This window comes from Schistocerca serialis, chromosome 1, assembly GCF_023864345.2.
Source record: "Schistocerca serialis cubense isolate TAMUIC-IGC-003099 chromosome 1, iqSchSeri2.2, whole genome shotgun sequence".
NCBI classification, from domain to species: Eukaryota; Metazoa; Arthropoda; class Insecta; order Orthoptera; family Acrididae; genus Schistocerca; species Schistocerca serialis.
The window spans coordinates 519,168,546-519,181,707 of record NC_064638.1 but is presented as its reverse complement, the minus strand read 5'-3'; the positions used below and the strand labels follow the sequence as shown (position 1 = coordinate 519,181,707).

General features: G+C 40.1%; 1 protein-coding gene across 1 annotated transcript in view; it reads right to left on the bottom strand.

The window, feature by feature from the left end:
• The window catches only part of LOC126474350 (ubiquitin-like modifier-activating enzyme 5), a 146,398-nt gene that overhangs the window by 72,815 nt on the left and 60,421 nt on the right, over positions 1–13,162 (bottom strand). Inside the window, exons 2-5 of the mRNA XM_050101820.1 lie at positions 11,516–11,651; positions 11,240–11,436; positions 10,740–10,926; positions 693–820 (exon numbers count right to left, since the gene is read on the bottom strand). Of these exons, the coding sequence (XP_049957777.1) occupies positions 693–820; positions 10,740–10,926; positions 11,240–11,436; positions 11,516–11,651 (648 nt within the window). The remainder of the gene's footprint in view (positions 1–692; positions 821–10,739; positions 10,927–11,239; positions 11,437–11,515; positions 11,652–13,162) is intronic.

Sequence of the window (13,162 nt, the reverse complement as noted above, 5' to 3'; positions counted from 1 at the left end):
TGAACTGAACATGACCTCTGGCACCATGTATATTAGTTGAACCCGTGGTTACCAAGACAACTTGTCACAATCTGTACAATTACATACTAAAAAAGCTGTGATAAAATAAAACCGGTTCATAATGAAGATAAATAGTGACAAGTGTTAACTGGAGAACCATTCAAAATGTCTACATCAGCACCTCACCATATAGTGGAAATGCTGAGTCATACGCAGGCACAACAAAAGACTGCTAGTGTGTGTGTGTGTGTGTGTGTGTGTGTGTGTGTGTGTGTGTGTGTGTGTGTGTGTGTGTGCTGTCTAATTCAGAAGAAGGCTTTTTGGCTGAAAGCTTACTTGTCAAGCAGTCTTTTTGTTGTGCCTGTCTGCGACTCAACATTCCCTATCTATCCTTTTAATAATATTGTCATTATGCCATCCTGGCTTTTCCATTGTTTGTTTCTGTCAGCTTTCCTCCTCAGATACCATGTATGGCCACTCTTGTCTTTATATTTACTGGTCCTAGAATAAACTAATATTAGTTCATATTGACCTAGCTGTATCCGTTACATTTAAGTTATTTCCAAGTAGTGCTCAGGTCATATAGCAAAAGCGGACACAAAGTTTATAAGTGTCAGGCGTTTCAAAAAGTTTTCACATTACATGCTGCTGCCTAAATTTCTGTACATTAAATTTCAAGAAATTAGACTTACTTGAGAGTGTTTTGCACAAGGAAGCCTGCTACAATACCCATTGTAGTTGGTAAACTTGCAGCACATACTCCCTCGCGTTTCAATGTCTTTTCATCAATGTTGGATGCAACAACAAGAGGTGGTGCACACTGAAAAAGAAGGTTTTATTAAAACTTAATTTTAAAAAATTAAATTTAAATTATGAAACAACAACAGTGAAAGATATTTTTAGGATTTCCAATTGATATGTGAATATTCTTGCTCATATGGTATACATGCAGTAATCTTGGCTGTTTTTTCTTGTCTGAACTCCAATCAAATAGGACAGTTGGCAAAATGTTGTGCATTCTGGTTCCATGACCAAACAGGCTTAAGTTATGATATCATGAAAAATTGAACGATCATATCAAGGTAGAAAATTGTGATCACATAGAAAACCCAACAGGTACACCATTATTTTTAAAATTAATACACTATAGCATAGTACTAGTATACTTGCATATTACTATACAAGTATACTAATACTCCATAAAAAATTGTAGTTCTTATGCTGTGATATTACTTTCCACTGATGATCAGGTACACAGCTCATTAGCAAATTGGAAGTAAGAGCACCTTGTCTTTGCCTATCCCTCATGTTACGAAGCAGCAAATAATTTAATTTCCATAATGGTTATAGTTTCTACAAACACAGACCACATTTGTATGTTATCAACCTAAACTGGTGTACCAATGTGTTTTCCATCAGTCCTCAGGGTGTTAAAGGTAAAATTACTGGCCTGACGCACATCATTTTACTAATAGTGACATGAGGACAGAAAACCATGGATTGTGTCATATCTGACACTACAGAGACAGACGTAGAGATGGAGTGTATCCACAAGATAGTCTCAGAGATGGACTTGTATATTCAGTATGAGTATTCACAGCCCTAATATGGGTTGTTTTTGCAGCAAGCCTTGCAAACATAGGAATGGATCATGTGGACCAATCAATGTGCGCCTATCCAGTATAAATCTGCTGACCCTGCAAAACTCCAGGAAAGACCCATGTTTACTGGCATGTGCTTCAAAGCTACACTAACTGAAAAAGACTACGACTAAGATGACTGCTACAGACTTTGACTTGATCTGGTTCCCAGAAAATAAATGTGGAAAAATGATGACACAATGAAATTTTTTGGACAAGTCTCAGTATAAGGGATGGGCATAAAATGGAAACTGGATCCTTCTATCGCCCACCAGACTCATCTCCTGATGTAATCAAAAACTTTAGAGAAAACCTCAGTTCACTTGTACATAAGTTCCACAATCGTACAGTAATCAGTGGTGGAGACTTAAATTATCCAAAAATTAATTGGGAAAATTACAGTTTTGTTAGTGGTGGGCATGATAAGACATCTTATGAAACATTAGTAAATGCCTTCTCTGAAAACTACCTAGAACAGATAAGAACCCCACTCATGATGAAAATATGTTGCACCTAATGGCAGCAAATAGATCTGACCTCTTTGAGAATGTCCACATTGAAACTGGTATCAGTGAACGTTACATGGTTGCAATAAAACAGATTACCAAAGTACAAAGGACAACTAAAACAAGCAGAAAGGTATTTATGTTCAGTTAGTTGGATAAAGGACCAGTAGTGTCATACCTCAGTGAGGAACTTGAAACTTTCAGAACAGAGCAGGAGCATGTAGAGGAACTATGGCTTAGGATTAAAAGAATAGTTGACCATGCACTGGATAGATTTGTACCCAGTAGAACAGTTCCTAATGGGAGGGAACCTCCATGGTATACAGTCACTGTAAGGAAACTGCATGACTGGTGTAAAACGAAGTGTAGGGCTGTAGATAGAGAGATGCTGAATGAAATACGTTCAGCTGCCAAGAGAGCAATGTGTGATGCCTTCAATGACTACTGTAGCAGAATGTTGTCAAATGATATTTCACAAAATCCAAAGAAATTCTGGTCATATGTAAAGGCTGTTATTGGCACCAAATTTAGTGTCCAGTCCCTTATGAATGAGACAGGAACTGAAATCGAAGATAGTAAAGCAAAAGCTGAAATGCCCCAGGAGAATTGCCCCAATTTAATCCTCATACCACTGAAAAGATTAATGAAATAAGTATTAGCATAAGTGGTGTTGAGAAGCAGTTGAAATTGTTAAAACTGAGCAAAGCTTCGGGGCCCAATGGAATCCAAATAGCTCTGAGCACTATGGGACTTAACTGCTGATGTCATCAGTCCCCTAGAACTTAGAAGTACTTAAACCTAGTTAACCTAAGGACATCACAGACATCCATGCCCGAGGCAGGATTCGAACCTGCGACCATAGCGGTCGCGCGGTTCCAGACTGTAATGCCTAGAACCGCTCGGCCACAGTGGCCGGCCCAAATGGAATCCCTATCACATTTTATTCTGAATCTGTGGCTCAGTTAGCACAACTAACTATAATCTGTCACAGATCCCTCAAACAACAAACCATATCTTGTTGTTGGAAACATGCAAAGGTCACACCCGTCTACAAGAAGGGTAGTAGAGTTGATCCACAAAACTACCATCCAATATCCTTGATATCAATTTGTTGTAAAGTCTTAGAATACATCCTGAGCTCAAACTTAATGAGGTATTTTGAATAGAATGACCTCAATGCCAACCAGCATGGATTTTGAAAACGTTGATCATGTGAAACCCAGATCCCACTTTTCTCACATGAGATACTGAAAAAATTGGATAAAAGCAGTCAGGCAGATAAAGCATTTCTTGATTTCTGAAAAGCATTTGTCTTATGCTTACTGTCAAAAGTACAATCACGTGGGGTTTTGTAGTGGCACATGTTGCTGTAAAGCATAGCAACATGTCTTACTTTCCTTTTACTAGACCAATGAAAGATGTGCATGTGAAAAATGTGGCTTTAACTAGTAGAAATGTAAAGAGCATCTTCTTTACCCGGGTTTGTTGGAATTTATGTGCAGATATGAGAAAGAAAAATGCGGGCACGGCACTGAAAGCATTGACGGATGTGTAATTTGTACTGAGCAGTAAGGGATCACTTGCACTTTGGAATCATGCTTTGTGGATGCTTTGGACTCCAAAGAAGAAAGGGGCACGATGAGAATGGTCAACTGCTAAAGAAAAATGAATGTTGTGATAAAGATTCAATGCTATGCTATCTTGACTTAAGTAAAAACTTACGGTTTTGGTCAAGCAGTGAAGCATTATGTATGAACATGTTATCTGAAAAGCTTTGTTAATTTGTGGTGTGCGTACTGTAAGACCTTCGGTACACACACCATCAGATTATTTGACTTGTCGCTCTAATGAAGCAGGCGAGTGTCAGCAATATGTCTCGTGGTCTTATTGTGGCGTGTTTATCTTCTGCCGTTAGGTCAGACGATAGAAATGCCACTTGCACGCTTAGAGTAGCAGACTGATGGTGACCAACTTTAAACAGAACTTGATTAATTTTCAAACACATTTATTAAAATAGTAACAAGCATAAAAATAACTTAACTTGGTTCTGGATGTTATTTACAATTGACAATCTGAAGTTCCTTTGTCTTCATGTCCACATACAGGAATATGGTAATCTTATTAGGTGCAGACTGAAACTTGACTATAGACTGGTGCAGACAAATGCAGACTGATGCAGACTGACTAATCGGAGGTCTGTACACTCGTTATAATACCTCGCGTGTTCAGGTATCCTGCGCGAGTGTGATCCGCGAGGAGAAAAGGTTCTACGTTAGCAGAAATCTCATTGGCTGCATTACATATTAATACGCGGATCGGCGGAAGCAGAATTTGGTCCGTCTCTACGACAGCGCCATCTCGTAGAGCGGAGACGGACGAGCGCTGCGCCTGTGCTGTTGTGCTTAGCGGGGCGCGCTCTAGTGGGAAAGTTGTGTATGCGCTGACTACATGGAACTATGTACACAACATAATTATTAGTTGTTGCAAGCTGAAAACTTATTTGATTATGGAAGAATTATGGAAACTGTGTTTTGTGATTTTGAACCGTATTGTTTAAATGTAGATGCTCTTTTATAGCCCTCACCCATCTGCAACTGAAAAACAAATCAGCGGTAAGATACACGGCACTGCATAGCAAGACCACAGCATCAAGAGAAAACAAGACAGTGACTGGGAAATTCAGAAAAGAAGGTAACTGTTATTACAGGAAACGAGTTGAGACTTGGCATATCGTAATATATCGACCACTTAAAATCAACACACAACAAGAAAAACACTTCAGTATCAAGTGAAATTTGTGACTGGATTGAGGACTTCTTGGTAGGGAGGATGCAACATGTTATCTTTGATGGAGAGTCACCATCAGAAGTAGAAGTAACTTCAGGTGTGCTCCCGGGGAAGTGTGTTGGGACCCTTGCTGTTCATGATGTATATCAATGACCTGGAAGACAATAATAATAGTAAGCTCAGACTTTTTCCAGATGATGCAGTTATATATGATGAAGTACTGTCTGAAATAAGCTACATAAATATTCAGTCAGATCTTCATAAGATTTCAAAATGGTGTAAAGACTGATGACTTGCTTTAAATGTTCAGAAATGTAAAATTTTGCACTTCACAAAATCAAAAAATGTAGTATCTTATGACTATAATATCAGTGAGTCAATGTTGGAATTGGCCAACTCATATAAATACCTCCGTGTAACACATTGTAGGGATATGAAACGGAATGATCACATAGGCTCAGTTGTGGGTAAAGCAAGTGGTAGACTTCGGTTTTTTGGTAGACTACTGTGGAAGTGCAGTCAGTTTACAAAGGTGATTGCATACGAATCACTCCTGCGATCGGTTCTGGACTCATATGTTTTGGCAGGGACCCAGTCGCATCGGGTGATTTGTCGAGCGACGCAGATTGTCGTGGCGACGTCGGTGTCCTGGCTGGGGTTGCCCAGTCATCCACGTGCAAGCACAACTGGTTGCAATGATGTGCAGAGGCCCTCCCCTACAAAGACATCACAGAGATGGTGGCCACACCATTGGGAGATGATGGCAGAAATCCATTTTGGGTGACGACCAAACCTGCCTGCCCAGACAGCCATCCTGGGCTGGAAATGGGATGACGACTGCATAGGTTGGCACCCCTAGTTGGGCTACAGGAGTGTCCGGGGTTGACAACTGTGGTGCAGTTTGGTGCGGCTGAACCAACAGGAAGACAGAAATTGATCCAAGGCAATGTAGCACAGAGACTGAGTCACATACTTTTTCTTTTGTGTTTTGAATGTTGTAACTAACCTTTCTGCCTCACTGTTGGACTGCGAGTGGAAGGGCAGGGCTAAAATTTGGCAAATCCTGTGGGTGTCGCAGGAGGCAACAGACTCCTGTGACACAATCTGAGGGCCACCATTATCAGAGACCAACGTTGTCGGAAGTCCTTCAATGGAAAAAATTTTCGACATGGTTGCCACGGTGGCAGAGACTGAAGTTGTCAGGTAAGGAGCAACATATGGGAACAGAGAGAATGAATCAATTATTGTTAGCAAGGATGCATTACGGAATGGGCCAGTGAAATCGACGTGGAGACGGTCCCAGGCCTGCGAAGGTTGTGGCCATGGAGACAATACTAACCAACAGGGAGCTTAGCAAAAAGTTCATCAGGGCATGGCAAGGGATACGTGTCAATGATACAGAGCATTGACAGAAACTTTCAAATCACTGCAAAGGCATAACTGTCCTAATGGCTTCTTGACAATGACTAAGATGATAGCCCGTTAGCTGGATACAATTGGTTGGACAACCCTGGAGGCCATGAGGCAGCTGAGCTCTGCCTTGACCCAATCACAGAGCACCAGTGGCACTGGGCGAGACCGAAATAAATGGGTCTGGCTGAAGATTTCATGGTGATGTGGGCTTTGAAATTATTGGTACAACCGAAACCTGCAGAAAACAAGGCAGAAAATTCTGAGTATAAAGAGTCAAGTTGTGTACATGGCACTTGATCAGAGACGAGATTAACTTCACTGGAAATAGTAAACCCCAAAAGGTTAAAGGGTTCCAACCCAAACAAATTTTTTGTCTGTGCATTGTTCACCACCAGACAATTCTGTTAATGAACCATTGATTTATATGTAACTGGGATCAAGAAACTACCTAATATCCGAATGCTTTGTTTATTGCACGTGACTAATGTATATGACACTGGCACTAAAGGGGGAGAACTCGAGTCCATATACGTTTGCAAGTTGAGTAACGGCATGACAGCACAGTGTTGACTGGTACATGCAAAATCTTTTGACAGACCTTCACATCAATGAAAAGCTTACTGGGTGCAATGAAGATTGACGATACAGAATTGACATCCATGTCAGCGTCTGCAACAGGCTGTCAGAATTTTGCGTTACAAACAGGACCAATGTGGCCCATTTTGTTGCACTGGCAACCAAGTGCCCACCGCTTAGTACAGTCTGGCCTACAATTAGTGAAAAAACACAATGAACAAGAGGGAAGCATGGAGCACTTGAGTTGTTGTTCATTACTGGGCTTGCTGTGCTGCTGCTGTGGCCGTGGCTGCCGCAGTAAGTTGGGCCAGCCGCCGTGATCATTTTCTCACTCGCGGACTACTGCCACAATATCATCCCCTGTGAATTGTCTGACAAATCGTGGGGGGAAGCGGGCTGAACTTCTGCAACCTCACACCACGATTTGATTTGATTCTGCAGTCCTTGAAACTTCAAACAATTGTGCAGTAGTCAGAACATCGGAGAGGGAGAGTTTTCATACTGAAGGGCCCGCTCACGGACCTCACTATCAGGGGCCAACCGAATAATTGCATCCAAACCATTTGGCCGGCATATGACTCCTTACATACATCAGTGACAAAGAGATAATGACAGCTTAAACCTTGAAGCTCGGCAGCCCAAGTCCAACAGAAATGTTCTGGTTTCTTGCAAGACCAACAGAACTCAACTCAAGAGGCAAGAAGTGCATCTGATTACAGTAGTAATTTGAAAGTAGGTCCCACTTGTTATTAAAAGAGAGTGAAGACGGATCCTCCAGGGTGACCAGTTGGGGAAGGAGCCGATACATGCGTGGTGACAACCAAGATAAAACGAAAACATGGCATAACACAGGATCAGTCAATCCAAAAGCATGAAAATGCTGCTGCAACCATTTTTCATAAGCTTTCCATTCTTCGACAGGCTCATCTGAAGCCAGAATGATGGAGGCTAAAAGAGTGGGGTACTGACAGGGGACCCGGACTGGCCAAAAGAGAGGGAAGCATTTGTAATACCTGGGTTTGATTGTGTTGCACTGTGGTGAATTCCTCTTGCTGTTAAGTGAGATGTTGCAACGCTACAGTAAGAACCTCTTGTTGATCAACCATCTGGCATAAAAACTCATCAGTAGCACCATCAGACATCGTAGATGCAACCGAGGACCAACCACAGACTAAAAACTGCATGCAGAACAATCTCACACTCATCGTCACTTGCGTTGTAACTTGGACACACAACACAACCAAGAATGTTAGTACAACTTTTAGACTGTGGCATGTACACCAATGGCCATAACATACACTGAACACAATAAGGCAAATGTATGCAAGCAGTAATGACATGATAACTGAGCATGAGCATAGCACAGCAGGGTTTAAATTGGCGCTAACCCATGGCGGGCTCTATTGCTCTTTTGTGGCACACTCTTGTGGCTGACAACACACTGCTAATGCACATGGCTTTCAAGTGTGTGTGTACATTACTTCACTATCTCCTCCCAAAATGTGGAAAGGAAAGAGTTTTCAGCAGAAGAGACTTGCGCTTCACTGTATTGAAGATTAAGTAGTGCTCATAACTCATAAGGTAGGTATTTTAGAGCCCATGTTTACTACACTTTTTTGCTTTGAATGATTGTCACTGTCGTATTCATGAATACTGACAATTCTTCCTGTGACACTCCTGTATTATGACCGCTTCAATGTCCTCATCTGAGGCCTGAGTGGTGAAGTGCAAAGCAATGATGTCACTTCATTTCTGCCCTTTTCCACCATACATTCATTTGCCTGATGCAAGAACATGGATGTTGAACGAATACATCAAAAACTGCTGCTTAAAGTAAATGTAACTGACTGCTGTATGTGGCAGGGACACGTTTTTTTTTTTTTTTTTTTTTTGCAAAATCTATGCAGATTACTACCTTCTCTTTGAGTTCCTTGCCTCCAGTTTCCTGGGGGAAGGGGAAGGGGGAGGGGTGGTAGATTGCATAAGAATTCCATTTGCTCTGTCTTCTCATGGCCAGATAAGTCATCACTGAGTTGTCTGCTTCTTTACCCTGGAAAATTGACTGATCTTGTTTTTCCCCTTACAGCACAACTTAAAAGGCTAATATCTTTGCAACTGCTTGTTTTTCCCCAGTTTTATCTTCTCAGCAGATGTATGATCAATCTGAATCGAGCTGTAGCGATAAAATGATTTTGAAAGAAAAGTCACTTACCTGGTTTTTTGCACCTGACTATTCACGTCTATTATTTAAATAAATTATCAGAAGTACTTTGAAGGAAGAAAAGAGTATCACAAGAATGAGACACCAGAAAAAGAACTGCACTACCAAAGAACAAGAGTGAAAACAATGTAAAAATTCTGTTTTATTCATTCTACTTCCCCATTCCACATAATTCTTTTTAAGAAACACAAGTAAAATCATAAAAGAAATCAGTAATACTTTACGGTTTCAGGTATTAATATCTCTTGATGACTTTATGCCTACAAACAACCAGAACCAGTGGTTGTTTACTGATAATACAAGTCTGCAGATAACAGCAAAATGTATATAGCACCAGGTAACTCATGAAACAAGGTATAACAGAATCAAATTGTCTCATTTCCCTTCAAAGCATGAAGTATAACTGTAACCTTCTTGTAAAAAGTTTTGGTAATTCCTTTGAAGTGATTTCACAACACTATCAAAAACCTACCTTAGGATTTCTGGGTGAGGATTTGAATACTGCTCCTTCCAAATGTGAGGTCAATGCCTTAAATAGTGCCATTTCATTCAGTGCCTTGAAAATAAGGTTAAGAGGTCAGTAGGATATCATCAGGCAGGTGTAATTAACTGTGAGGCTCCACCGGTGTGTACGAGTGCTGTTGGTGAGTAAGTGCCAAAAGACTGTACAAAATATATGACAAAGGAAAATGTGTTACGTAATTCGCTGAAGACAAATAGATCACCTCAAGAAAAGTTGAAATCTTGAAAAGTAAGCCAAGTCAAAACAAAGTTTGTGGACTACTGCTAGGTTACTAAAAGTTAGCATCAAGGAAGCAGAGAAAGCAAGATCCTTCCAGTACACAGATGATGAAAAGGAGTCGTGACATGCAGTGGGTGCAGGTTCTGTTTTCTTCACACAACACTACTATAATACCTTTGCATTTTTCTTTGCACTGAACATTTATATTCACACTGTGGACAGCAGGTATTTTTTCCTGAGACGGTATAATAGGCCATGCTTGTAATGGACCATGAAGTGTTTTATCACTCATTCTAGGACACACAGCAAAATGAAGTATGGCAACAACAATGGCTACTACAGTGTTATTGCATCCGCTACTTTTCTTATCAATATAAGACTAGCAGTTGCTAGACACCAAATACTAACAAGCTGAAGTCTTCCAACTCCTAGCAAGTCAGAACTATGCAGCTGAGTGCTAAGGAAAACATTTGCAGACTGTTAAATAAAACTAAAACAGAACTTGCTAAAGTAGATATGCTTGATAAATGAACTATATACTGATTGGGATTAACGTGACAAAGACATGCTAAGAGACTTCAGTACAGGGGAAAATTAGAATAAATGTATGTTTGTAAAGCAGTACAGAAAAGATGCAGAGAAACCTGCTGATAGATATGATGATAACGTACTGAGAAATACATGGTGATCACTTTTGTGTGTTGCAGAAGACAGTTTCCTACCAGACTGATGAACCCAGGGAGGAATATTAGACAAGTGGAGTGGCAGCAGTGCAACTGTGGATATCATAAGAATTTCCAATTAAGACATATTAAATTCTTTAGAGAACTAGAGAGAAAATAAATTCCACTTACAGCAAAACATGCTGAACGGCCTGGTTCTACTAGCTGAATATGGCCTGACACAGCATTCTCTGATACTCCAGATTCAAACCATGTCTGGTTCAGTTCATTGCATGCAGTATTTATTGCCATGCGAGCTTCAAAATTATCCACACAACTAAGTACCAGGTCCACTGGTCCTCCAGACAAACCTCCGTGGCTGCAGAGAGAATTTTTGAATTACTAGTTTATTATCAACACAAATTTGTCTTAGTTTCTTTCAACAGGTAAATTTTCTACATGGAAAACACAATAATATGAACATGTGAGTGCAATTTAGTTGTCTTTTTAAGTGTAACATACAACCATTATCTATTTGGCATAAAACAACTTTGATATGCAACACTAATTGTGATCAAACATCATCATATTAACATTACCTTATTCTCTCCATAAAGTCTTGAAAGTTATCCACAGTAGTAACATTGTAGTCATAAGTTTATTGTGATAAATCATCATCATATTAACATTACCTTATTCTCTCCATAAAATCTTGAAAGTTATCCACAGTAGTAACATTGTAGTTATAAGTTTCCATAACAACATCTGGGTTTATGAATGATAATGTCTTGGCAGCTGCATCAACTTTTGACAGACCAGCATGGTGAGGTTGAAAGAATAATCTGTTCATATTTGCCATCTCCACTTTGTCATAATCAAATAGCAGTAACTACACATAAGAAAACATCCATAAGTAATGACTAAAACGTATTATAAGACGTAAAAAGAAACACAATAATGTATATAACCTTGCCAATTCCACACCGTGTAAGCATTTCAGCTGTGACACTTCCAACACCGCCAATTCCAACCACAGCTACCGTAAAATCACGAATCTTCTCATAATTCTTTACAATACCCATGCGTTTAAGAGCCATTAATCGACTGGGGAAAAAGAAATGAACACTGTAAATACACAGCTGAGAGCTCCATTATTGTTTGTAAGTTGTACCCACATGTGAAACCCCCCTCTCACACACACACACACACACACACACACACACACACACACACAAAACCTCCTTCCTTCATATAACAACAGTAAACATTCACAAACAGTAATAGCAATGAACAGTGCTTTCTTCCCTGTATTTACACTAGTACATACAATTATGAAATATCTTATTCTATGCATTAAACAGTAGCTGCTATCTATAAAAATTAAATGTCGATTATTGTAAATATTAAAGCTTGGCCTACTGGTAAGTTCAAAGAAATGTGGATCATAGACGTGTGCATATGCAGATTTTTATACGTAAAGATGCATAACAGTAGGAGTTTTAGATTCAAGGCATTGTTCTGAATGTACCTACAAAAGGATATCACACTTATTTAGATACTTGGTTGGTTAGTTTCTTGATTCACCAGTACATATAACAAATACATGTACTGATGAAAAACATGTCAATTCCCCACACTTTTATAGAACAACTTACCAATAATTTAAATGGGGCTGGTTATAGATGAGGTACTTGTAGGTAAATTTGCAAAAGAATGAATAACAAAAGACATAAGTACAGACTATTTTGTACTCTGGCTAATCCCAGTAATGTTCTGTGATGAAATTCTTATACCTATGTTTTAAAATCAGTTTATTATATATATTGCTAGGTAAATAATTTGGGAGTAAGAGAGACCATTCACCAAAAAGGAGAAGAGTTGAACTGTCAACTGTTGAAAGGCACACACAAAAGAGAAAGAAAACATGTTAGGTTTTGAAATAAAACATTCAATGATCTACAGTACAAACATACACATACATATACACACACACACACACACACACACACACACACACACACACACACACACTTTTGTGCATCTATACTGCACCAGCTGGACACACAAAGCCAGGATTGCATTTTGACAAGTGAAATGGGGTGGGGCGGGTAGAGGGAAACAGAGGTCGTAGGCAGGAAGAGGGGGTTGCAGAAGGATAGGTAGTGGCTCTGAGGTAGGCAGCATGTTTGCTTGCTAGGAATGAGGGAGGGAGGTGTGGCAAGTACACAGGCTAGGCATAGGATACATGGGTACTACAATCGGTGAGGTGTGGCACACAATGACATAGACGTGGAGGTGTGGATTGGGTGACAGGAAAAAGGAAGGGGAAACTGTTGGGTAGATGGTGTGAGGAAAATTTTTTAGTGGAGACTGAGGCCAAGAAGGCTACGGAACTGAAGGAAGTGTTGCAAGGATGAAGTCCATCTGCGTAGTTCAGAAAATCTGGTGCTGGAGAGAAAGATGCAGATGGCACAGGTTGCAAAGCAGGCATTGAACTTGAGCCTGTTGTGCTTGCTGCTTGTAGTGGCACTGGCTGGTCAACTTTGTTCTTGAGCAGTCTCATGGTGGCCATTCATTCTGGTGATAGCTGGTTGGTTGTCATGCTGATATAAAGA